The 24,039-nt window shown below is 35.1% G+C and overlaps 1 protein-coding gene across 1 annotated transcript in view; it reads right to left on the bottom strand.

The window, feature by feature from the left end:
- Nucleotides 1–4,839: 4,839 nt before the first annotated feature.
- Nucleotides 4,840–24,039, bottom strand: part of LOC149534306 (uncharacterized) — a 29,268-nt gene continuing 10,068 nt past the window's right edge. The window contains exons 2-8 of the mRNA XM_089807616.1: nucleotides 12,591–12,693; nucleotides 12,244–12,303; nucleotides 11,983–12,045; nucleotides 8,385–8,588; nucleotides 8,197–8,308; nucleotides 7,869–8,086; nucleotides 4,840–5,383 (exon numbers count right to left, since the gene is read on the bottom strand). Of these exons, the coding sequence (XP_089663742.1) occupies nucleotides 5,291–5,383; nucleotides 7,869–8,086; nucleotides 8,197–8,308; nucleotides 8,385–8,588; nucleotides 11,983–12,045; nucleotides 12,244–12,303; nucleotides 12,591–12,693 (853 nt within the window). The 3' untranslated portion in view covers nucleotides 4,840–5,290. The remainder of the gene's footprint in view (nucleotides 5,384–7,868; nucleotides 8,087–8,196; nucleotides 8,309–8,384; nucleotides 8,589–11,982; nucleotides 12,046–12,243; nucleotides 12,304–12,590; nucleotides 12,694–24,039) is intronic.

Genomic DNA, 24,039 nt, shown 5'->3' with positions numbered 1-24,039 from the left:
ATTTACAAGGTTGTTGACGCCTTAATCCTAACAATATTCTCATGATTCTACCCATTTTTGTTGCTTTTTCATAATGAAATTGAACACAAGCTTGTGGAATGCAATATGTTTCATTTTTCATGTCATGCATATTGTAGATGATACTAGTTTCGTTGTGCACGTGCATGCAAATTCAGAGATGTAACCTCATTAAGAACCTTGAGAGGGTGAACATATTGTCCAAAATTGTATCCTTGCAAAATATGCTTTCTAGTTACCTACTATCTTATTCTAATGTAACATGCATGATTCATATAACTGATATAGATAAAGTGTATGTTCCCCACTTATCTTCTCACTTTGGTTACATACTTAGACCGAAGGCATATTACACTCACATATGGATGTAAAAATGTTCATTAATAGAAACTAGAAGCATTGAATTTAACATGTTTATCACAATTACATCTAATATATAAAAGCGGTATCATAATCAAATAATGATATATTACCTTAACAAAAAAATTAATTTTTAAGAGTTTAATATAAATAATAACAATTTGATTGAAAATATAAAAGATAATTAAAATGTAACAATATAATCATATTTTTATGATTATATAATAAATAAAAACATATTAAGGTCCCTAGTCTTCACTTTGAAATCTTGTTAAGTAACAAGTTCTTGGTGATCCTTAGTCTCTGGTAACATTGAGCTTTTCCCTAATGCAAATGAGGTTATTATTAGTACACTTTATTCTTTTGAAGAATATGGTTTGGTGTCAAGCAAATCATAAGTTTGGAGGAATCCCTCTTTTTTGGCCAAATTTTAGACAAACTTCTTTAATTCTCTTATTGAACCACTCAATGTGCACTTAGTGTGGGTTTGTCTACCCAATCTTCCACTCCATTTTTGGAAGATTTCTTGCTTTACGGTCGTTAGAATTTCGTTGGCTATTTCTTGAAGGTGGATGAGGCTACAATTTTGTTAGGCCTCTACTTTCCTCACATTTTGGTTGACATGGATATCTCCACACCACTCCCAAGGGATGCGGTGCTCATTGTTAGGGACATGCCTTGGACTAAACCATTAGGTTAAAAGGGGGGCACCTTCTTTTATCAACAATGCTTCTCTACTAGTCATCTAGCTACATACTCTCATCTTTTACATCATAAAGGTGTTGCTACTTGGTGGACGGATGCAAATGATGATCATTTGATTTTACAAGCTTTTGACTCTATCTTTAAGGATTCCTCACAAGCTGATGATGATTCCCCTAGGGTGATGCTTATGTTGAATGGTCTATTGTGATCTAATGGACCTAACTTCATCTCTCATTGTTGGTGTGGTCCCTTTTGGTCGCACAAACCCTTCTCCTATTGTTGCCTTTGATCTATACTTTAGCTTTTGGTGGCTGATGTACGAAGTTCCCAACACTCTGTCCTTAAGTATTGACGATCCCATAATGGGGATTTCACTACCATGTGGTAGGTACCCTAGTGATAGAATTGCTTGAAAGTTTGTCCCTTGGTGAAGGAAAAAATCACTCTCTTATTCTCCTCCCTGTATTGTGAGTGAGTTGGTTTCTCACTCTTGATGTGAATTGCTAGTTATGTTGCATTTTTGTTAATGGTATATTTTTTACCTTGTAAATCCTTCCCTTATACCAACACCTTTGTTAATGTGGTGTTGATATCTTCACAACTTTTGTTTGTGATTAAGGGTCAATCTATTCGCTAAGTTGTTGAACGTAATTAATAATAATAAAATCATAATGAATATTTAATAATTTCACAATATAATAATGATTTTATATTGACTAAGGTCATTCCAATGTCGTGTAATGCACTCCACCCTGTATTGTGTGAATGGTAACAAGTCAGGCAAAGAGTTTTGGCGAAAGTGTTTCTTGTCCTACGTAATCATCGGATCTCCTATATATTTGAACCCGCAATGAAAGTCCAATCTCCTTCAGCATTCATGACTACTCTAAATATATGTCATTTTGGTCATTCTGGACATGCATTTTGATTTGAAGTTCCATCGTAACGTTAAACTCGATAGTGACAATTTATGTTAATTTTTTTCAGTGCTCACAAAAGTGTTTCATTTTAAACCAATCACAATAAGGGTTGATAGTTCACGAAAACATCCGAACAACAAATACTCACGTGACAAGTCAAATAAAAATCTGCAATGGAGAAATTTTAAAAATATAAAAAAGGTGCTTTGATAAATAGAGGGGTCATCGAGTTTGACTCAAAATCACACACTTAAATCCTGATATTCACATCACAATTTGACTAGCTGTGGAAATCATCTCCTACTTATCAATTGATGAGCTTAAGGGGCTTTCTAATGAATGGTTCATAAGGCACAACACTTGGTGAAGGTTTTGCAAATGGGGTTGCAAGCTTTGGGTTTAACTGTGGAGGAAACTCCGTAGTTAAGCGCGCTCAGGCTGGAGTAGTACTGGGATGGGTGACCTCCCGGGAAGTCCCGGTGCTTCACCCCTGTGAGCATCACCTAGATCTAATGAGTGCTAAGTGTTCCATTTATTCTCATGAGAGATGGATTCATGTTGAATCACTATTCATGAAACATGGGTCATCGAGTTTGACTCAAAATCACACAATTAAATCCTGATATTCACATCACAAATAGAGGGGTATTTGTAACGATATATTTAAATAATAAACTGTGCACTTTAATTTTATAAAATTATGAAATATTATGTAAATAAATATGTTTGTTTTATTAATTTGTAATATATATTATAGTCGTCTACTTTCATTTACCGGTTCTAATTTTTTAAATGAACAATGCATTGTATTTCAAATTAGTTTTTTTGGTTGTGTACTATGTGAATGTGGAGTTTTAAGTCTTAGAGATTATAATAATGTTATGTATAGGTATCTAATATTGGTCATTTAGAGGTGTGCATTCTAAATAATCATGTACTATGGTTACAAAAAGGTGTCCAGTATGTAATTCAAAAATTACATAACTTAAAATAAATTAGATACATACTAAATGCTGAATTCTTGGCTAACTAAAATAACTACATGTTCATCTCTGATAAATAGTAAAAAATGTAAATCTTTCTTTTTCAATTTTTTGTTGATTACATGTTAAAATATTATTGAACTTTTAAATATGACTTATTTGAATTTCGTTGCATACTTTTTAAATATTGTTTCCAGTAGTAAATGTCATTACTCATATAATATAATAATATTATTTTCTTATTCTTTAATAGAATCTATATATAATTATAGAGATAAATGTTGCCATCGAAATAACTAATATATTTTGTAAAACTAAAATCACAAATATATATTCATCTTCAATACCAAGAAGAAGAATGAAAGAAAGAAAGGAGAAGGGTAAGACAAAGTGGAAGAAGAAGCCTTTTAAAGGAGAAGAAAAAGGAGGAGGAGGAGGGGAAGGGGAAGGGGAAGAATAAAGGAAGAGAAGGAGGAGAATAAGAAGAAGAAGTGGGAGAGGAGGAAGAAGAGGAAGGAGAAGGGGAAGGAGAAGGAGGAGAAAGTTGAGATAAAGTGGAAGAACAAGAAAAAGTCAAAGAAAAAGAAAATGGAGAAGGGTGTGGTGGAAGAAGAAGAGGGAGAAGAAAAAGATGAAGAAGAGGAAGAGGAAGAAGATGAAGAAAAATTAGTATCATTAGTTGAATTCTACAATAATGTCACTACAAATAGTTGAGAGGTAATAGAGTGTAAAGCTGAAAAAACACTTTTTTGAAACTATGCAAAATTATGAAATTAAAATGATATAAGTTATCCAAATATATCACATAACGTGTGGGTTGTTGGAAACTCTTTTTCAAATGATTCAACATATATTGCTGTCGGCATAACTATTGCACCTCCTTTTGGTGCGAGTGCTGGTAATATTTAAAGGTGATGAGCGCATGTATAAAATTTAAACTGATTAACCTATCATCACCATCAAGAACTAACCACCTAGTAAGCTCTACTAATTTTCCTAATGCTTTGTCATGTTCTGGATTTTGATTGACATTTTCCTAGGATAAGATTATAATGTTTTATATATTGTTATTTATTCCTTTGATCAAAACAATTTTATATAGAGATGTTTATTCCTAGGAAAACATTAATCAATATCTATGAAAATGTTATCCCTATTTCATTTGGTGATGGTTTAAATGCAAGAACGGTGAAGAAATTGCAAACCCCTGTACCCTGACCTGTAGGAAGCTACGATTTAATACTATGAAGAATTAGAAACTAAATTTCAAACCCTATAATCAGATAAATATATTACTCAAGATGCTTCAATTTATACAAAGAGCATTATCACTAACATGGAAGACTACAGTTGTCATCAACCTGCTGCTTGCAAATCTCGTGTTCTGAATTCTTTTGTTTGATAAATTAGATTGTCATTTCGAAACTCCATCCCTATTGACAAATTATAAAATAATCTATTAACAGTTTTAGGTCATGAATTGAACATTCATGTCTACATTAATCATTTGATGTTGCTAAATTGATGTTGACCAATCTGAAAAAAAAGTTTGTCTTTTGGATGATGAGCCCAGTAGGATCAACATTGTTATATCAATCACTCGTAAATTACTGTACCATGAAAAAACAAAAATTGTGTCCATACATATTCATTTTACTCACACAAAATTTCAAATAAATGCATTCGACAAGCTACAAATTATATTTTACTAGAAAACATGATAGGCAGAAAATGAACTTTTCAAATCAGACTAGTCATTTACGAAATAATAAAGATTTAGTTTTCATACCACACCTAAGATTGATCACTACTCTGATACTGTAGCGAAAAGTAATGTCAAATTTCACACCATATGAAGTGAAAATATTATTTTTAGTTCATAAATTGATTTCACTACATTATTCCAAGAGCATGAACCACAAATTATGCACACCGCCACTGTCCACTATACAATATTAAGACTACAGAAAGAGCAAATGATCTTCTGATTTTTAAATGCTGTTGAACAGGATTCCAGAGTGCATGTCCGCCAATTTAGAAACAAAATCAACCTTAAACAAATTTTTGAGAGACTACTAACATTATTACAATATGAAGAGAAACTGGCTAAACTAATGTAAATATTCTTCAGAGAAGCGCCAAACAGTAGACATGGCATTAATCATCAGCAAAGGCAATATAAAAATTACACACGTCATGTGCTTGAGCCTGTCATTTAGCCAAAAGCATGCTTCTGCGCCAACTAAGAACCAAATCCAGAAGATATCGGGACATGGGAAGCTGCTTCGTGGTCAGATGAGTAGTCTAAGACTCGTGTGGTGCCTCAAACCTTGCTGGTGTTTCAATTCCCATCATACAGCTAAGACCAAACAGCAATATTATCAGAAGAACAAGACCCTGTAGAATTAATACAACAGCATTAGTTATGCCCAACAACAAAGTTGTTACATTAAATGACCAGAATGATTTTATATCCGGGGCCACCTGAGAGGTTCTATTTAACATGAAAGCATATATATAGTTAGATAAATAATCTAAAATAATTAACCTTATTCTCAGGAATAGAACTAAGATGACATTTCGAATAAACTATTCTGTCTAACAATTAATTATTAAAATAACAAATCTTAAACTACAATGGCCATAAAAATACACTGTAGTGACCAATTGACAGAAACAAATGTATTATCATATTTTATTGAACTGCAGGTCATGACAATCTCATTATGCTGCGAAAATGGGCATATAATTTTCCTTTGAGCTTTTCATGTAAAAGGTGCATCAACAACCCTATTTAGTTGTACAAGCATTGTAATCAGAAACTAAGGATAAAATATTGAGCCTTATTTTCAAGTATAGGACAAAGAGAACATTTCTAATTGACTATTCTGGCATAGAGCTAATTATATTAACAAATTCATTTACCATGAACATAAAATAATAATATAGCTATCAATTAACAGAAACAAAAGTAGTATCAAAATTTATTGAACTGCTGGTCATAATGGTCTCTTCATCCCACAGAAATGGGCATGTAATTTCGTTTGAGCTTTTCACTTAAAAGAATGCATCAAAAATCTTATCCGAGCTTTTGTCTCCATTGGTAATCATCGCTTGAAAATTCCTGACCATTCAAGGGAAGCAATTTAACTAGCTAATCAACATCTTGTCAATAAAATTAAGATAACCTAATCCGATGAGAACACTAAGCTGTTTTTTTTACATAATCATTGCCAGTCCAAGACATGGGGTAAGTTAGTGCCAGTAATGTGACAGGGACACCATTAAGATTAAGGAAACACAAATAAATGAACACTGAATATGGGTATGGCTACACAAATGTAGTCGCCAAAAATTGAGCGTATGGGACCAAAGATGTAACCCTCAATTCACTATCTCTAGGTTGCAATAAGGCTAGCTAGAACATGCAAAGAAATGATGGCCAAATCCAGAGAGTCATCATCTAGAACTTCCCTTGGCTCTTCGTCTACTTGATCTTGAGCATCTAGATTCTACAACAGTGCCCCTTCAACAACTACTACTAACACAAAGCCTCAACTTTATGTTCTTTGGATTCCTTTGAGGAAATTCTAACAATGAAGTGGCATCTTCTCAATCACTAGAGAATAAATAAAGCTAAAGTTGTTGGCAGGTTCTCAATCAAACTATACATGCTAGCAATTACAATAGATAAAGGACCAAAAATAATTAAATTTGCTCAACCAAGAAAATGCCCTGATACAAATTGTAGTGAAGCTTCTTGATCAATGGAGAATATAGATCAGAACAAAGCTTTACTAAATATTTATCAATTTGATGGGTCAATCTCCCATTACAATAATACTCAAATGCTAGCTTCTAACACAGAGCCTTGGCTCTATGTTCTTTGAACTCATTTCAGGAAATTCTAACAATGCAAAGGCATATTTTCAGTCATTTAAAAAATAAACAAAGCTAATGCTGTTGACAGGTTCTAGCTCAAACTATACATGCTGGCAGTTTCAATGGATAAAGAGCAAAAAATAAGTATACTTAACCAAAATGATGACATGACATCAATTGTAGGGAAGTTTCTTGATCGGTAGAATATGTACATCAGAATAGAGGCTTTACTTAATATTTATCAATTTGATGAAGCAACCTCCTATTACAGTAATACTCAAATGCTAGGCATCATTCATTGATAACAAAATAGTCACATGCTACCTAATATAACAGAGATGAAGAAAAGAAGAAAAAATAACAGATACTCACATGCTACCTGATATATCTGGAACATCTAAAAAAATATGAATAGTCCATCACATGATACCTAATATATATGGAATTAATAAAAGTATTTAAGGGAGAAATGGGGAAAAGAGAAGAATTAAGAGACAAAAGGGATAGAAGAAAACATGAGATAAGAGGTGGGGTATATGACAATGTGTAGTAACGCTATGTCTTCAAATTATGTGAGCAAATCAAGTGGGAAAACTCTTAAAAATACAAAAGAAAACTGCAATGACCCTATAAAACCTAATTGATAGGGTCATGACATCTTCGTTGTGACATTTTTTAGAAAAATAAACCATTGAAAAAAAAATTGTGAGCAAATCAAGTGGGAAGACTACTAAAAATACAAAAGAAAATTGCAATTACCCTATAAAACCTAATTGATAGGGTCATGACATTTTCTCACGACTTTTTTTAGAAAAATAATAATTGAAAACAAATTATTCCCAATGCACTTTTATCCTTTTAGCTCATAATGAAAGGAAATGTATAACAAGAGCTCTTGTATGTTTTCCTAGTGTCCTTTTAAATATGTAAATTTTTTGCCATATGTCCTAAAAAATATCATAACAAAAATGATGACATAAGAACTAAGCAAGAAACTTACAACAAGAAACCCTTCTAATATTGATGCTTTTGATTGACAGACTTTATCACAATAAGTCACATTTGTGGAGGCATTCCCAGAGGCATTGGAGATAAGGAGTCTTTCCAATTTCTCAAACCTCAGAGCTGGAGCCCTTTCATATGGATCTGATGTATACAAAACAGAGTATGCAATCCCACTCTGTTTTAGGCCCATGAGAATACTGGCTAGGTTTTTTCCTGCAACAAAGGTTGTCATTTGGGATATGAAATGCAACACAGGATATAATTTGTTCAAGAGATTTTCATTTCTGAAATAGGCTCAAATAGAAGAATTAAAAGTGGCATACTTTCCACTTCGGTCCTTGCAGACTCTTCCATAACTGATGATTTATCACTGCACACAAAGATCAAATTGGTATCTCCGCCTGCTTTTAGCTGCTTTTTTTCATTGACATACTCCTGAAATTTAATGCCACGTAAGCTCCAGACACTTTACAATTCAAAGAAAAAAAACTACTAAGATCTTACGCCTTACTTTGACAGCTTTTAGGTCAGATAACTTTTTGATATTAGCACCCTCGACGGAGCATGAAGCCGTTGCAGCTATTTCAATGTTTCTAAATCCATGGTCACAGTTTTTCATAAATCCCGAAAGCAAAGAATTTGTTACACTCCCCCTGTCCTCAGACAAAGCTACGTATGGAAATGCCATTGAAAAATCTGACTCTTTAAAAGATTCCTGTTGAGGGAACAAAGAGTAGAATTAATACTTGATTTCATCAAGTATAAATCAACACTAAATTAAATGAAATTTATACCAATACATATCTAAAACAACAAATAAGAGGCATAAAATAACTTTAGTAAAACTCGCATTAATATAATCCATAAGAAATTTCACCCAATTGTCATCCTTGTCCCACACTATATCCAAGATAGTGAATCAAAAGTACAAAACCATACAGCAAAATAATCACTAAAGCTGCTAAAAAGAAGCAAATGTCAAAATAATGAAAATTTAATAGACTAAGTGCAATTTCTAGAGATAACTGCATCAAAGCTTTTTATGTTCTGTGAGTTCTGTCATTTGGAGTTGCAACACTGGAACCCCTTGTTGGCAAGAGACACCTTATAATCAATGGTATGTTGTCATTGATGGCAACTACACACTTACTCTTATGCATGTATGATGCTATGTAACAAATCTATTTTGGATTGTAGTCCAAACTTGGGTTGTAGCCCAATTGTTTTGTAATTGAATGAGTTGTTGCTCATAGGGTTGTAGCCCCAACTATTGTAATTGAGCTTTGTGCCTTGGAGAAAGTCTAGAAGCTTGAGGAGAATCCTAATGGAAATCAGTAGCATTCAAAAGAAGCTCTTGAATGCACTTGAAGATGTTGATAAATCAAATGCAAAGAATACTAAACTAGAGGACAAGCTTAAGGAAGCTGAAAGTTTTATCAGAGCTCTTAAGGATCCGTTAGAATAATCTAGAACTAAAAGAAAAGAAGTTAGAACTCATAGATCAGATGCAGACAGATGGAAGCACTGTTGTTGAGGTAATTGAAAAAGATAAATATACAGCAGATCAACTTGAGAAGCTTATGATGGAAAAAGACGAAATGTGGCATGAAATGGAGATGACAATCCTAAGGATGTCAAAGGAGATTGAAGAAAGTGAGTAAGATAAAGAAAGGCTTGAGAAAGCTTTGAAGGACAAATCAGATGAATGCCATAAGCTGAGCATTCAGATTGGTCAGATGCAACTTGATCTTGATGAGACAAAGCACAATGAGCAAGAACTTGAGAAGGTGAATGAAATTCCAAGGAATGAACTAGCAGAAGCCAAGAAATTTAAGGACAAATTCAAAATCAGCACAGAGAAGCTTGATGAACTATTGGAAAGGCAAAGACCAGTTAGTGACAAGGATTGGGATATGAAAAAGGAGAATGTTCTAAAATCTGTTGATGAAAGAGTAGTTGATATTAACCAACCTAGGGAAGCACCTAAAAGGCAAGCAAATGGACAGAGATTAAATGGCAGATGTATCACATGTAAAAAAATTGGTCATAGGGCAAAAGAATGTAGGGCCACTACTTCTGCTACACCATTTACAAGAAATTGTTTCACATGTGAAGGAGGATAATATAAACTGAATTTTGACAGAGCCACAAAGAAGAATCTAAGCATCTATGGGGCTGGAGCAATCATTCACAATGCAATAGATCTTATCATTTGTTTTGTATCTAAAAATAATAGCTACAAGTATAATTCTAACAATGTTGTGGAAAGGGAAGGAATAATTGTAGCAATCCAAAATCAACACCTCGTGATAGAAGGTGACTATAAATTGTGGTAGAAGGTATTAGGTCTGATATGTTTCCCAAATAAAGTTGGAAATATTTCGTTTGGAGGCCACATCTCCCCTCAAGAAATGAAATTGTCTGTTTCCTGAATAGTTAAAGAAGTGGGAATAAACTGTTGCAGATTAACTAGAAAAGCTCAATTTCAATCAAAATTTTAGTGAATTTCATGCAGATAACAGATCCTTTTGAGTTCAAATCAAGTTTTCCCTCTCTCTGCAAGCTTGTGCAAAATGATAGAAGGCAACTTTAACTGCTTTTTTATTCGACTTTTTTTGTATTTTGGTTTTAGAGATTATCCTCAATTACTCCACGATTAATATGATTCCCCTTTTATTTCTATATAGAATGCACAATAAAAGTTTTTAAGCTGCTTTACCCTTTGTTCATTTTCTCTTCTGCAAAAGACATAGGGTTTGCTAGAATCTAACATTCCCAGTTCCCTGTCAAAAAAGAAACCATTATTCTTAGGATAATAGCATAAATCATCCTTCTAATTTCATATGGCACTGACCAAGAACGTAAGATTTTGTGTCGCAAATTTCTGAAGAAATGAAGTCTTTTGGAAGGTCCCAATCTCCTTGGTTTCATGATAAGATCTAAAAAATGTTTTAGAATGTACACAATGCCAGTGATCAGTCTCGATTGAATTACTATCTTTCTTAGAAAGGTCCTCTGAGGAGGGGATGTTATTGCTGGGATTGCCTGTGGCTTCTTTAAATGTGTATCATTGCCTCTGCTTTTAGCTTCTGGTACACCTGATTTAATGCTTACTGTCTGTGATTTATTTTAAGTGCTTTTCTCTGCTGAATTGAGCATCATGAAAGATCTTCTGGCTACCCTCCTTGGCTTTGCAGTTGGATATACCTTCTCAGCTCTTCCAGTTCTCAAAAGCCTCTCATTGCATCATGTCTCTTTGGCACAAGTTCTTCGACCAGCAGTATCCCTTTTAATGCAAGTCAAGAGGATGTGGTGCTCCAGGAGAGCATCTTTGCCTCTCAGGTACCCCAGGTAAATCCTCCCTAAAATTTTCATCTGCATTCTAATCAGTGTGGTCCATCAAGCATTGAGAACCAAAGGAAACTCAAAAGGGTCTAGTTTGAATGAGTGTCATCTCCTTCAGGCAGAAAAAACAGAAAGCAGAGCCTGTGGAATCTTGTCTTAACAAAAATACTCAGGGTAGCTTGATTGGAGAGTAGGAAAGGTGGTATTTGGAGGACTTAATTCAAAAGTCATTAACATTTTGCAGGTCCTAAAAGCTGTCCTCCAAAATTTATCTCTCTATTCAAGACAGGAAGAGGCTAACCAAGTTAATTCCTTGCCCTCTCTCAGTGATTTTTCATATCAAGTTTCAACCTTCATCTCCATAATATCAATAGTGAGTCCGTGGAAGGTACTCAAAGGCTTAAGGATATCTTTGATACCTTAAATGTCATCAATGTGAATAAGAATAAGCTTTAAGTTATCCAGGCGCACATAAATTGCCTACTCCGTGACATCCAGCATTACTTTAACCATTGTTTCTGCATCTCAGACCAAGGGAATGGACATAATGCTGCTATACAGACCTTGAAGAAAATGATAGACCCTAGCTCTCTGTCTCTTTTGTCATAATGTTATAATGCTGGTAGTTCTTTTGGTTGAAAATTAAGATAATCAGGATCTGATTATCATGTAATACAGTAATAGTGATCATATGGTTTAAATAAGAAATTAATTTTATCAAAAAAAGCAATAAGCAGTGAAACATGTGCTAAGGAAACAAATACCTTGAGCAACTCAATAAGTTCTGCATCTGTGCCTCCATTACGTGAAATATCTTGTGAGCGTAGCTGAGAATGGTAAATGCTTATTAGCAACAATAATGCACACTAATTAAGTACAGATCTAAACAAATCAAAATATATCAGGTTATCTCTTGCCAATAACTGAATAGAGCTCCAGTAGGCAACTCTATAAACTGCAATATAAAATGGTAATTTTGTATGTCAGGCATTTAAATATGTGGCTTTCCAAATAAACTTACATACCTTACTACCAATAAACACAAGGGCAACTTCTGCTGCTTCATCTCTCTTCTTTTCAGAACACTGAGAGAACATACAAAAACAAGAAACATAAAATCACTGGAAAAAACAGCAGAATAAAATTTACAAGGTTAATTCCAAATCAACAAGTTCGATTGAAGCACTGGATGCAGCACATTTGACAGAAAATCAGAATACAAAAGGGAAACAAACTTAAATACTGATGATTCATACCCCAGCAATGACTAAATCTAGTGAATCGTTACAGAGAACCATGTTATCTGGCTCAACAACCTAACAAAATCAAAGGATTGTGGTTCCACGTTTGGAATAAAGAACACAAATATTACCAGAATCTGTGACCAGCCTGCCATTTCGAGGACATTCTTGGCCAGATCTCCAGGAGAGATGGTGTTGTAATTCACTGATCCTTCGTTGTCATAACCTGAATATCTATCCACCAAGCAGGAGGCATCAAAAGCAATAAGGTCTCATGGCTACATATTCATCTCTCCATGTTTTTACACTTACAATGGGAAAAAAACACTCAAGTGTTGCAACATCTCAGATGCCTAGATTCAATAAAAATCTGCATGGTGTTTATTAGATGCATCACTGATGCTAAGACAAAATTTAAACTTATCTGAATGCATTTTATGATATAATTTGCATGGGCCCCACAAACTAATATGCTCAACGACAAACATTTTCCCAATGAAAGTTGAAACTTTCTAATTCTCTAGCTACTAGGTTTCTATTCTCAGTCCGAACTTCAGAAAGAATGGAAGATAAAGATTGATGTCAGGAAAACTTGAAAGAAAATGTATAGTTCTCCTTCCCTTGATTTTTTTATTAGGAAAAAGCAACTGAACCAGTTATCCATGATAGTCATTTAGTTTGGGATAAAACCCAGAAGGCTATATGCAGATTAATTTATAGTGTTCATTAAATATGGTAAATGATTGTTATCAGTGGGAGAAATGGAGGTAACCCAAATTTAACTCTCACACTTTCATGGGCAGCAAAGAGCTAATATAAAAGATCACTGTCTTTTCAAAGCTTATTTAGGGTAGAGAGACTAATTTCTTTTGAGCATGAACAACTAAAACTAATTACAAATTATATTCCTATCCAAAAACATGAAAATTTGAATAGTCCAATTCGAATCCTTCACCTTAAATTTCTTGTGTCAATTAGCATTTAAAATGCAAAATTAGTAGAAAAGAAGAAATACATGTTGACAATATTTACAGAAAAGGGTCTAGGTATATTATTTCAAAAAGCTAACCGCGGAGTGATACAATAAGAAGATAACCAGAATAGTTGCAGCAGATAAACATGTAATCAAAAGAAAGATTATACACAGATCTATTCCAATCATATATTCATATCAAATACTTTTGATATACAATTTCCATTTCATACTGCAAGCATGTGTGTGTAGTCTTATCTTTACAATACATTCATTCATCTGTATTTACTTCTCCTCACCATATCTCTTTGCAGTATCACTAAATACTAATATAGCTCATGAAGTTTTGGATGTGTCTCTCTATTAGTCTGTGTCTTATCAACACATTGTCAAATGCTACTACTAAGTACTTCTTGAGTGCTTACCCGACAAAAGTGGTGTGTCCTGTCTTGCTTTTGATTCATACCTACCCATCCTCTAGTGACTTCCATTGTCTTGTCCTCAAGACAACCAACCTCAGATTTGTTCAAAAAGGTCTTCCGCAGTCTTCAAAACCTTAATTAAGATAGGTCCTCTGATATCTCAAAACTTGGTAAAATATTGAGACTGGATTATGGTAGCATATCCTTCTAGGCATTCTTAACCTGCTCATAAAAAGTTTCCCAATGTAAGATAGTTTAGTGGAATTCAAAGTAGACTTTTCTACATAAGTAGGAACTATCTACCTAATGTTCAGAAAGAGATTTGGTACTGTGGAAAGGTACACCCCACCCCTGTAGCTGGCCAAAAAATTGCATGCTTTGCGTATTCATCTAGCTAAGTTGTGCCTTAAGGCTTCTTAACTGTTCACATTGTAAATCATCTAGGTCACTCGCAGTATTATAGCTGCCTGATAATTGTAGAAGTTGGATCTTTGTGTTATCCATCTAAACAATTTGTTGCAAAGTGATCTCTGGCTAATTCATATAATACTGATATGGAAGTAAAATATAATTGCAGGTGTTGTGTAACTTCTCCACTTATTTCTCCAATTGTACCCTTATATTTCTCCAATTCTTTTTTACTTGAATAACTTTTCTGCCTTGTAGTCCAACTCCTAAAAACTTGATTGTTACTTCTCCTTTCCCAACCATCAGTTTGTTTTAGTAATTACTGTAGTACTCCTAGCTATGTTGTCATAGCTACAAATAAATCAAACTAAAGTTGTGGTTGTTTTTGATGTATTAAATTAATCATTTTGCCCATGCTTTCTTCTATACTGGCATTGGTCTATTAAGTCTTGCTTAGCACTGCTCCCAAACTTCACTTAGCTCTAAGTTTTGCATTAAGAATTTTGGTGAAGTTGACTTGAGGTCCTTTTGAGGTGTTGAGAAATATATTTGGGTTCATGGTCACTACAGGAGCTATGTGTTTTTCTTGACATGTATGCTCTGATCTTGTTTAGAGGATCATTGATGGTTGATTCATTGGGGTGATTACTTATTTAGCAACATTTTCTTTCTCAAATCAACCTACTCTCACTTCTGTATTTGAAAAGACTGTCTTGTGTCCCAATGTCAAGAACATTATTTTCTGGCAACTGCTTCATGTGTTCAGGCTCATTGTCCTCTCCCTTCTCCTTGTGTCTCTCTAGTTATCTTTGCTCTTCTAAAATTGTTAACTGCAGTGAACATATTGTATGCTGTGAGGATGGCACTGAAATAATGTCCTTAGTCTCGTCCTGTACCTATTTGATCTAAATTACTCTGATATGGGCATTCTTTGGTTGCTTAGACTGCTTCTCAATATAGTATTTGTTTCATTTCATAAATTCATTGCCAATGTACCGTCACACATTCATTCTCACCTCTTGATCGTAAAGAGCTTGAACCTAGCTAAATGTTTCTGATGAGAGGTTCAATTCAATGGCCATTTCCTTCATTCCTTGACTTTTGACTGATAGTCAATTTGACACATTTCGTCCTATTGTGCAACTACTTGGTTTGAAGTATACTACCCTGGTTCTATTGGAAAGTTTTTAATAATTTGATTCATTAGGTATTCATAACTGGAAATGAAACCCATGATTCCTTGGATTATGATCTATTTGTTTGTTGCGGTGGTACGAGGACCTGATTTTGCTATGTCCAGTGTTCCCAGCTTTGGAAAGAGACTTGAGTAGTTTATAAGCATCTAAAACAATCTCCTGTGATTTTTCAATTTTTTCTGCCACTTGGCACTGTAATGTCCCCTTTTTGGGACATTAGGAATTCTAAAGTCAAATTCATAAAATATTAATTTTGACTTAAGGGAGCTTAATGCAAACTTATAAAATGGGTCAAGTTAATATTATGAAGTGATAAAGGTGACAAGAAGGAAAAGACAAGAGGACAGGAGAAGGAAAATGAAGAGTCGCCATTTTGAGAATAAAATAAGGATGAGGACTTCATTTTCAGATGCTTGGATTTGAGACTTATTTTCTGGTTTCTATTTGGAGAACTTTGGGAAGCTGCTAGCTTTCTCTTCTTGAGGATCCTGAGGACGGAAACCTTTGGACTCTTCTTGGGTGGATTGGACCTAGCACCAATTCATCTTTGTGGTGGATTCATATCAGAATTCTCACTTGGGATTATAAGTGCATTTTACTGTTATTTCCAATCTGACTGTGGACTTGATATCTGGTTATTGTATTGCTGATGTATAATGCAATAACATATTCTGAGGCATTTTAATGAGAATTTTCTGGTTATATTGCTGGTTACTATTTCATAAATTCTTGTTTATGATTCTGAAATTTAAAAGAGGAAGAATTGAAAGACGATATACGGGTAGGATATTACAATGGTACCAGAGCTAAAAATCTTGCCATCCTATGAGATCTATTCAGAAAATAATTATCAGAGCTGGTTTTCCTAGACGCCCATGAGATTACTGGAAGTTATCAACTTTGGGAGAAGCCAGAAGTATTTGTTCTGAAAATAACAGGGTTATGAGGTTCCTTGAGACAGAAGGTTGTTAAAAGAGCTCTATCTTTGTGGGCAGATTAGTTGTTCCAATAATATTTCATTACCCGGAATTTAATCAACGTAGGGTGATTACTACATCTTGAAGTATTTTGTTTTGCTGTCAAAATTTCTCAGGAATTAAATATTTAATTCACTTGCTGTAGATTAATATGAAGCTTTAATATTATTTTTGGGAGCTTTCAATTTTGCCCAGCAATTAAATATATGTTGGACATCTATGCACAGAGTTCCGTTATGGACAGAAATATTGTGACCACAGGCGAAATAAGGAAATAGTTTGAAATTCTAATATTGAATCATCTGGCCTGGTGTTTACAAATCTTCAACTGGGTTTTGGTATTGCCATTTAAGGTGTGTGTGTAGGCGTCTCTTAGTATTCCTTTCAGCAACGGAGGAATAAATTTATACATGTTTCTATTTCCAAGGGTGATAACATTTGCTCGGTTATTAAGGGTCGTGAAATATTCTTCTGACGGAGCCTGTAATGGATGAAAGATTGGTGCAATCCAAAGATTTGTCGGGCCTTAATGTATAATGGAGGCTTTAAATTTCAGGAAATATATTTGTGTGGGTTGGGCGGAAGTGAATAAGCTTGCCATAGATTTATCAACGTAAATATTTGCTAATTTGTATTAGCCAATTTAATATAAGGGTGCAAGCTTTGATTGGGCGATACAGGAACAAGAGCAAACATTAGCGGATACATACAGGCTTTTAATATAACCGTGCGAATGTTAAGGAAATAAATTTCGACATAGATTTTGTTAGCAAAAATAAAATGCAATGATTAATGTTTGGTAAAGAATTATTTAGCATTTGCGGGCCAAAGGACATATTGATGATGACATATAGTTTTTATAATAATCCAGGTGGGCCCCATACACCATTTTGATCTTCTCTTATCCTTCAAAGGTTTAATATTTAATTTATTAATGTGATGAAGGTGATTTTCCATAGCAAATTCTCAAATTGAAATGCTGGGTACTTTGGTGTGGAGCACTAATAAAACTTCAGGGCCAACTATTGGTATCCCATTGTGTGCAGAAGTCTCGTTCCTGAGCACGATTCTTTCAAAACGGAACTAATGCCCTGGAAACAGTCTGAACAACAGCCGTCTCATGTTTTCTGAGTATTCTGGGAAATGTTGATGCAAGGATTCAAAAAAGAGAACTTGTATTGGTGACTAGAGCTGCAGGTTACACCGTTTCAGGCAGAAGAGAGTGTGTTGTTATAATTCAACAGAATCATCTCCTAGGTGGTATTCAAAGTTCAGATGATACCATCGCAGTGAGAGTGATTTGATTTAATAAACAGGTGTTTAGCAGTGAAAGCCGGGCATTCTATAGAGGAAAGTATTTAGGACTGTTGCCAGGAGCTTATGCGTTCCCTAAACAAGAGTGAAGTTTCTTTCATGGTTTTGTGTGGACTCTCTGTTGTGAACACTCTTCGGGGTAAGTTTTAATAAACAACTGTTGTCTCAAAAGAAACAGTAATAAACGTGGACACTTCTTATTTCCTGCAAGGTCTGGGTGTTTTCTTTTAAAAGTATATATTGCATTAACAGTGGCTGAGCGTTGCTTTAATTACATAATGGTACGAGAGTGGGTATGAAGTGTTGCTGGGGGAAATATAACATGATTGTACAAATGACTGGGCAAATATATTCATGTTGATTTGTGTGCTCTTTTATAGATAGAGCTGTTTATGCGACACAGAGAGAGTGGTCACAATTGTGTGGAGGTTTTTGGAAATTAAACATATCGTATTTGTGGAGCAATCTGGGTAGTTGTTTCTGCAAGAGAAGTCCCTGAGTGTTGAGCTGTTTGATGAGATGTGCTTAAGTCTAAACTGAGAATTTTCTGCTAAGGCACACAGAAGTTGTCTCAAGAAACTGCTGCACTCAGTAACAAATTAGAAGAGTTTGGGGGTGCTGAAAACGCAGTCATATCTTCATTATTAGAAAAAGGTCTTCTGAAAATAGCATGCTCTTGGTAATTCATATCGCTATAGCGTTTACAGTCGGAGTTTACTACTGCTTTTCACTTCTGGGTGATGTTGGAAATGCTTGCTCGATTCAACAATTCCATTAACAGGAAGAAGCCATTTTATTGCTGTTTGAAATCTAAAGGACTTATACATCAAATTGTACAGTGGTGTTACTAAAATCAGGAATACAGGCATACAATAACCGCTGAAACAACTATTGGAGAAAGTTAAAAATTCTCATTTGTGTATTGCTAAGAGGCCTAGCCTACGATTTGGAAAGGTTCTAGAAAAGAATCAATGAATGAAGTCTGAAAGCATTTCCTATCAGCAACCCCTACTATCAGTAACAAATAGAAAACATGCAACTAGTATGCCAACAAAATGTTTAAAAAACAGACTTTCAGTTGGAATCTAAAATTGCAGCTACAGCAGGGATGTTCTTACAGTTGTGTTCAGATCATTCAAGCGGTTCAATTCTGCACTGTGCATATTTATTTCAGACCAGAAGTTTGTTTAAAGTTAATTCATGAATTTTTAGTGACCCAAAGAGGGTAACCAGTTACATTGGTACAGATTTACAGACAACCACCTAAATGCTACTGGTTTACTGAAACGAAAAGTAAATTTCCCTACAGGGGTATTCAATTTGGGAAAATTGACAAGCAGTATTACAAGACAGCATACAAATATGTTCAGGCGGCTACCAAAGTTTATTACTCAAGACAAGGAACAAGTTCTTGAAGAAAAGCTTTATAGTATCAAAAGGAAACTTGTATGTTTGCCTCAATCAAAATATGGGTTACTTTGCAATTTGGGAGCAATAGAGAGTTGTTTATTGACATAGAACATATGGGTTCTAAAAGTAGGCAGGTGAACATCCTCCTTGTTGTGATTCCCTTGGCTAAGCCAGTGTTCTTGTGACATCCAGATAGAGAGGTGAGACTTGCAGTCAGCAATGTATTGTTCATGATATGAGGAAAACAGTGCCACATAATCCATAAAACAGGGAAGTAATGAAAGAAGTTCTCCAATTGGTTGTAGAAAGCTTTCAAGGATTGAGTGATATCCATAATCCATCTTTTGGTAAGGTAGTCTAAATTGTAGAATCAATTGCAAACCTTTGTGCTTGTGTGATTATGTTGGATCTCAGTTGTGAAGATTTAATTCATAATATTTTCCCTCAATTCTTGATTGCTATTACAATGGGCCACAAAAAACATGTTTTATCATTTATACAGTCCATTATGTTATTGATCATTAAAGAGAGTGATGATGATTGTACTTTGGTTACCAATGCCATCAAACAATGTGAGCAAAAACTGAAATCATTCTTTGCAAGGGGCAAAATTGAGGGAGGAAGAAAAGAAGATTTGTTTCAGCTTATAGAGAGGGATCAAAAGAAAGTTAAAACTCAGTTATTTGGGCAGCTTATTAGGGATGATGCTGCTGATATTCTTAGGGGTTACAAGGCTGGAAAAGACACAACCATGGATCAGCTATCTGAAAGTTCAAAGGAGTCTCCATGCATTATGACATTATGTACACTGGTTGATGAAACAGCTTTTGAATCAGCTATCTGTGTAGCAGCAACAAAGGGTAGGCATGAGGATATTTATTCTTATGGTGATAGTACTTTCAGAGAGCATAATGTTGATTGGATGAAGCATAATAATTCACTTTTTTAGATGGATGCTGATTGGATGTTAGAGAATTCACTATTTGAATTTGATGATGGAACACCTTTTGATATTGATCAAGAATCACAGATTGATACTGATTGCAGCCAAAATTACATTTCACAGAGGGGCATAACGCTAATTACAAATCAGCCTTGGATAGTAACTTGGCTAACAGTATGGCCAAGGAGCATATAGGGAGAGAGGATGGTGTTGATGGGTATGCACTGATTAATTCTTCTCCTCATTTATCTAGTGCCTACAGTTACTCTACCGTCATAGATGTTGTGCATGATGATAGCACTTGGCTTTTTACACTTCCCTTCATGAAGAAGGAAACCATATCATGCTTGCTTCTTCAGTACAGTTACAGTTTCGGCATACATGTTAGAGGAGTAGTGTTGTTGCAGCTAGATATTGTGGGCATTCTACTTTTTTCTAGTATGAAGTGACAGGATATTCAAGACAGCTAGAAAGGTGGATGGTCTTTTTGTTTGTGGGACCCAGGAGGATCAGCCACATGGTCAGTATTATTTTAGGGAGCTAGTTTGCATGATGTTGAGTTCCCATCTCTATTTGACTCTAGCAATGCTTGTGATCTCGGTTGGAGTGAGGTTCTAGGTTGGATTGAGGATTTTCTCACATATGATAGCATCACATAGCTGATTGATTCGATAGATTATGAACATGGAGTGATACAGGATCTCGGTATTAGCATGATTGGTACATTGCGGATGTGGGAAATTGATGAGCAGCTTCACAGTTCTGGACATACTGTTTGTATCAGAATAGCGAAACAGATTGGTGGAGCAACTTCCTTGAGATTGAAATGGGACCCAGGAATTAGATTGTGGAAGCATGATTGCTTGAGGGCAAGCAACCTCGAGGAGGGAGGACTTGTAATGTTTCCTTTTTGGGACATTACGAATTCTAAAGTCAAATTCATAAAATATTAATTTTGGCTTAAGGGAGCTTAATGCAAACTTAAATGGGTCAAATTAATATTATGAAGTGGGTTAAAGGTGACAAGAAGGAAAAGACAAAAGGACAGGAGAAGGAAATCAAAGAGTCACCATTTTGAGCATAAAAGAAGGATGAGGAGTTCATTATTCAGATACTTGGATTTGAGACTTATTTTCTGGTTTCTCTTTGGAGAACTTTGGGAAGGTGCTAGCTTTCTCTTGTTGAGGATCCTGAGGACGAAAACCTTCAGGCTTTTCTTGGGTGGATTGGGCATAGCCCCGAGTCATCTTTCTGGTAGATTCATATCAAAATTCACACTTGGGATTACAGGTGTATTTTATTGTTATTTTCAATCTGACTATATTTTCTATATTCAATATTGGACTTGATATCTGGTTATTGTATTGCTGATGTATAATGCAATAACATATTCTGAGGCATTTTAATGAGAATTTACTGGTTATATTGCTGATTTACATGTATCATTTATCTGTTTATGTTCTGAAAATTATTTTGAGAAAAATTGGAGATAATATCCTACTGCGACATTACAAGCACCTTGTCACTCTTTTTTTGATGGGTCCACTACACGTATGTTTTCAGTTTCTTCCTCCTCTTTAATGAACTACCAAATTATATTAACCCCTCGTGTGCCTTTTGGTTTTCCGTCTTGGGTAAACATGTTGTTTTTACCATTTTGTTGAACTCGTTTGTAGCAAGGTTTTTGTGATTTCTTCTTGAGGTGTGCTTTGTGTCGAGTGGGTGGATTTTAGCCAATCAATGTCTTCTTCTTGATGCTCTCTTTTCTTTCATTTCTTTTTGTCTACTCTTAAAAAGTGTACACATGCTTTGTAAGACCTTTTAGCCCTCTTTAGTGTGGTTTGGTACATTACGACCTCTTGTAGCATTTAGTTTCTTAAATCTAGGTTCTTTCTTCTTCCAATCTTGCTCAAAACTCTATGTTGGCACCAATTTCTATGCACGGTTTCCCATTTATTCCTCCAACCACATGAATCGTGCTTTAAATGCATTTATGGCTGTTTTCCCCGCATATGTCATCATTTTCTGTCAAATCCGCAACATTTCTTGGATCCAAAGCCCATTTATGGGCCCTTTCATCTCCACGGCATGGACAAGGTCGTCCTTTACCTGGGTGGTAAGGGATGAGGTTGTCCCTTACCTAGATATTTTCTCCTAAAAAATCTCAAGCCTGAAATCAAATATTGCTTTTCCCCACCTTGCATAGTTGGCCCTTTTCGAATTTAGTTCCAAAATCGCTACAAAAGGAGGCCTTCTCTCTTCATTTGGGCATCCAATCTATATGCAAGCTACCCATTATCATCCATTATTCATGCAAACTATCCATGCTCAATCTCTCAAGGTGCATTCAAGGAGTTTTCAAGCAAGCAAGGCATCATCATTCATCCAAGGTTTCAAGATCTTCATCATGCATTTTCTCTTCTAGATCTAGCTTCATTGTGGAGCTTGTCCATCAAAGGGGAGACCTAGCTTCATACAAGCATTCATCATTGACGCATATTGCAAACACATACATACATGAGGTTTTGTCTTACATGATTTCCTTTTTTGGTTCTGTGTTGAGTCAAGGCTATTGTACTAACATGCTTGAATACATATCAAACATAATTGCATCAACATTAATATGGTACTCTCTATAGTTGAATTTACTTCTACTACATGTTAGCATTCATTTATCAGTTTTTATCTTAATATAAGGTTGATTCCTCAGTTGGGGCTTGACTCAGGCAAGCCCCTCACCACCAACCAATTTTCCCTCTCTAATGTGTGCAGGTGCAGGTTTGGGGCATAATCTTTAGCATAGATCCGAGGATTATTTTTGAAGCACTTTCCAGATCCATATTTTATTCCAAATTCTGACATTCTAGGATTCTAACACCAAGTCAGTTGCAGATCCAACAGTCCAAAGTTCAAATCTGGGGATTCTAGCACCAGTTTTGGTTCAGATGAAGGACAAAGTTGTCCTTCCACCCAGGGTCAAGGTTGAGGTCGTCCTTGACCTCCCAGGTTGTCCTTGTCCAATGCATAAACAGAGGAGGGCTCAAAATATAAATCAGGTCAATATGGGTTTCCGATCAGCAGTAAATCAGTCATTTGACTTTCTTCCTCCATTGACCTCCATGGTGCACACATTTCTACTTTCGTTTCTTGTATTTGTTTTCCAAAATCAGATTCACACACATTTTGACTTACATTTATCTACACATTTGGGATCAATATAAAGAGATCTCCAAACTTGCAAGGTTGAGGTCCCATGCTTTTACCTACCTTTCTTAGTGGCTCTTGGCGGATCTACTGTGTGAGCAAGGATTCCTACTCTTGATCCCGTAATGTAATAGTGGAGTACCTACCATTTCATCTATTACACTTCTCATACCATGTTGTCTTTTATTGTGGTTCTTCTTGAACCACTTGTTCCTTTTGTCTTTATCTCCTTCACTTCCACCTTTTTTTGTGATGAGGTCGTCCAAATCTTCTCATTGTTTTTATTCCTTCATCTTTCCCTTCCTTTGTGCCTCGTTTCACTATTAGGAGAAGGATCTTTGTTTGCATTCGCTTGCTTTGTGATCCTTCTTTTTATCGATTTTCTCCCAAGCATTCGTGTAACCTTCATATCAATGTACGTGCTAAATATTTCTGGACTACAATCTTATCAATGTCATGGAGAACTAGTGTTGTCTGTTCTAACAATTAATTGCTGGCCTCATACAGAAGTGTCAAAACAAAGGTGGTCTCAATTCTATTACTTCTAAGTGGGTATAGTCTTTGTTCATCACAAACACATCATCTTCTAACTTGTAAACCATCAAACGACTTAATCTTTCTAACTGTTGCATTCTTGTTTTAAATTTCACAAAAAAATAAGTTGTAGCCATATTTACAAATTGTCTCATCAAAAAAGATGTATTTCTCTACAATTCAGTTAGCTACTAAATAT

The sequence above is a fragment of the Cupressus sempervirens genome, chromosome 10 (assembly GCF_028749045.1).
Source record: "Cupressus sempervirens isolate cs-2001-9-10 chromosome 10, ASM2874904v1, whole genome shotgun sequence".
Classification (NCBI taxonomy): Eukaryota; Viridiplantae; Streptophyta; class Pinopsida; order Cupressales; family Cupressaceae; genus Cupressus; species Cupressus sempervirens.
Note: the sequence above shows the minus strand (reverse complement) of the source record. Positions and strands in the feature narration are given on the sequence as shown.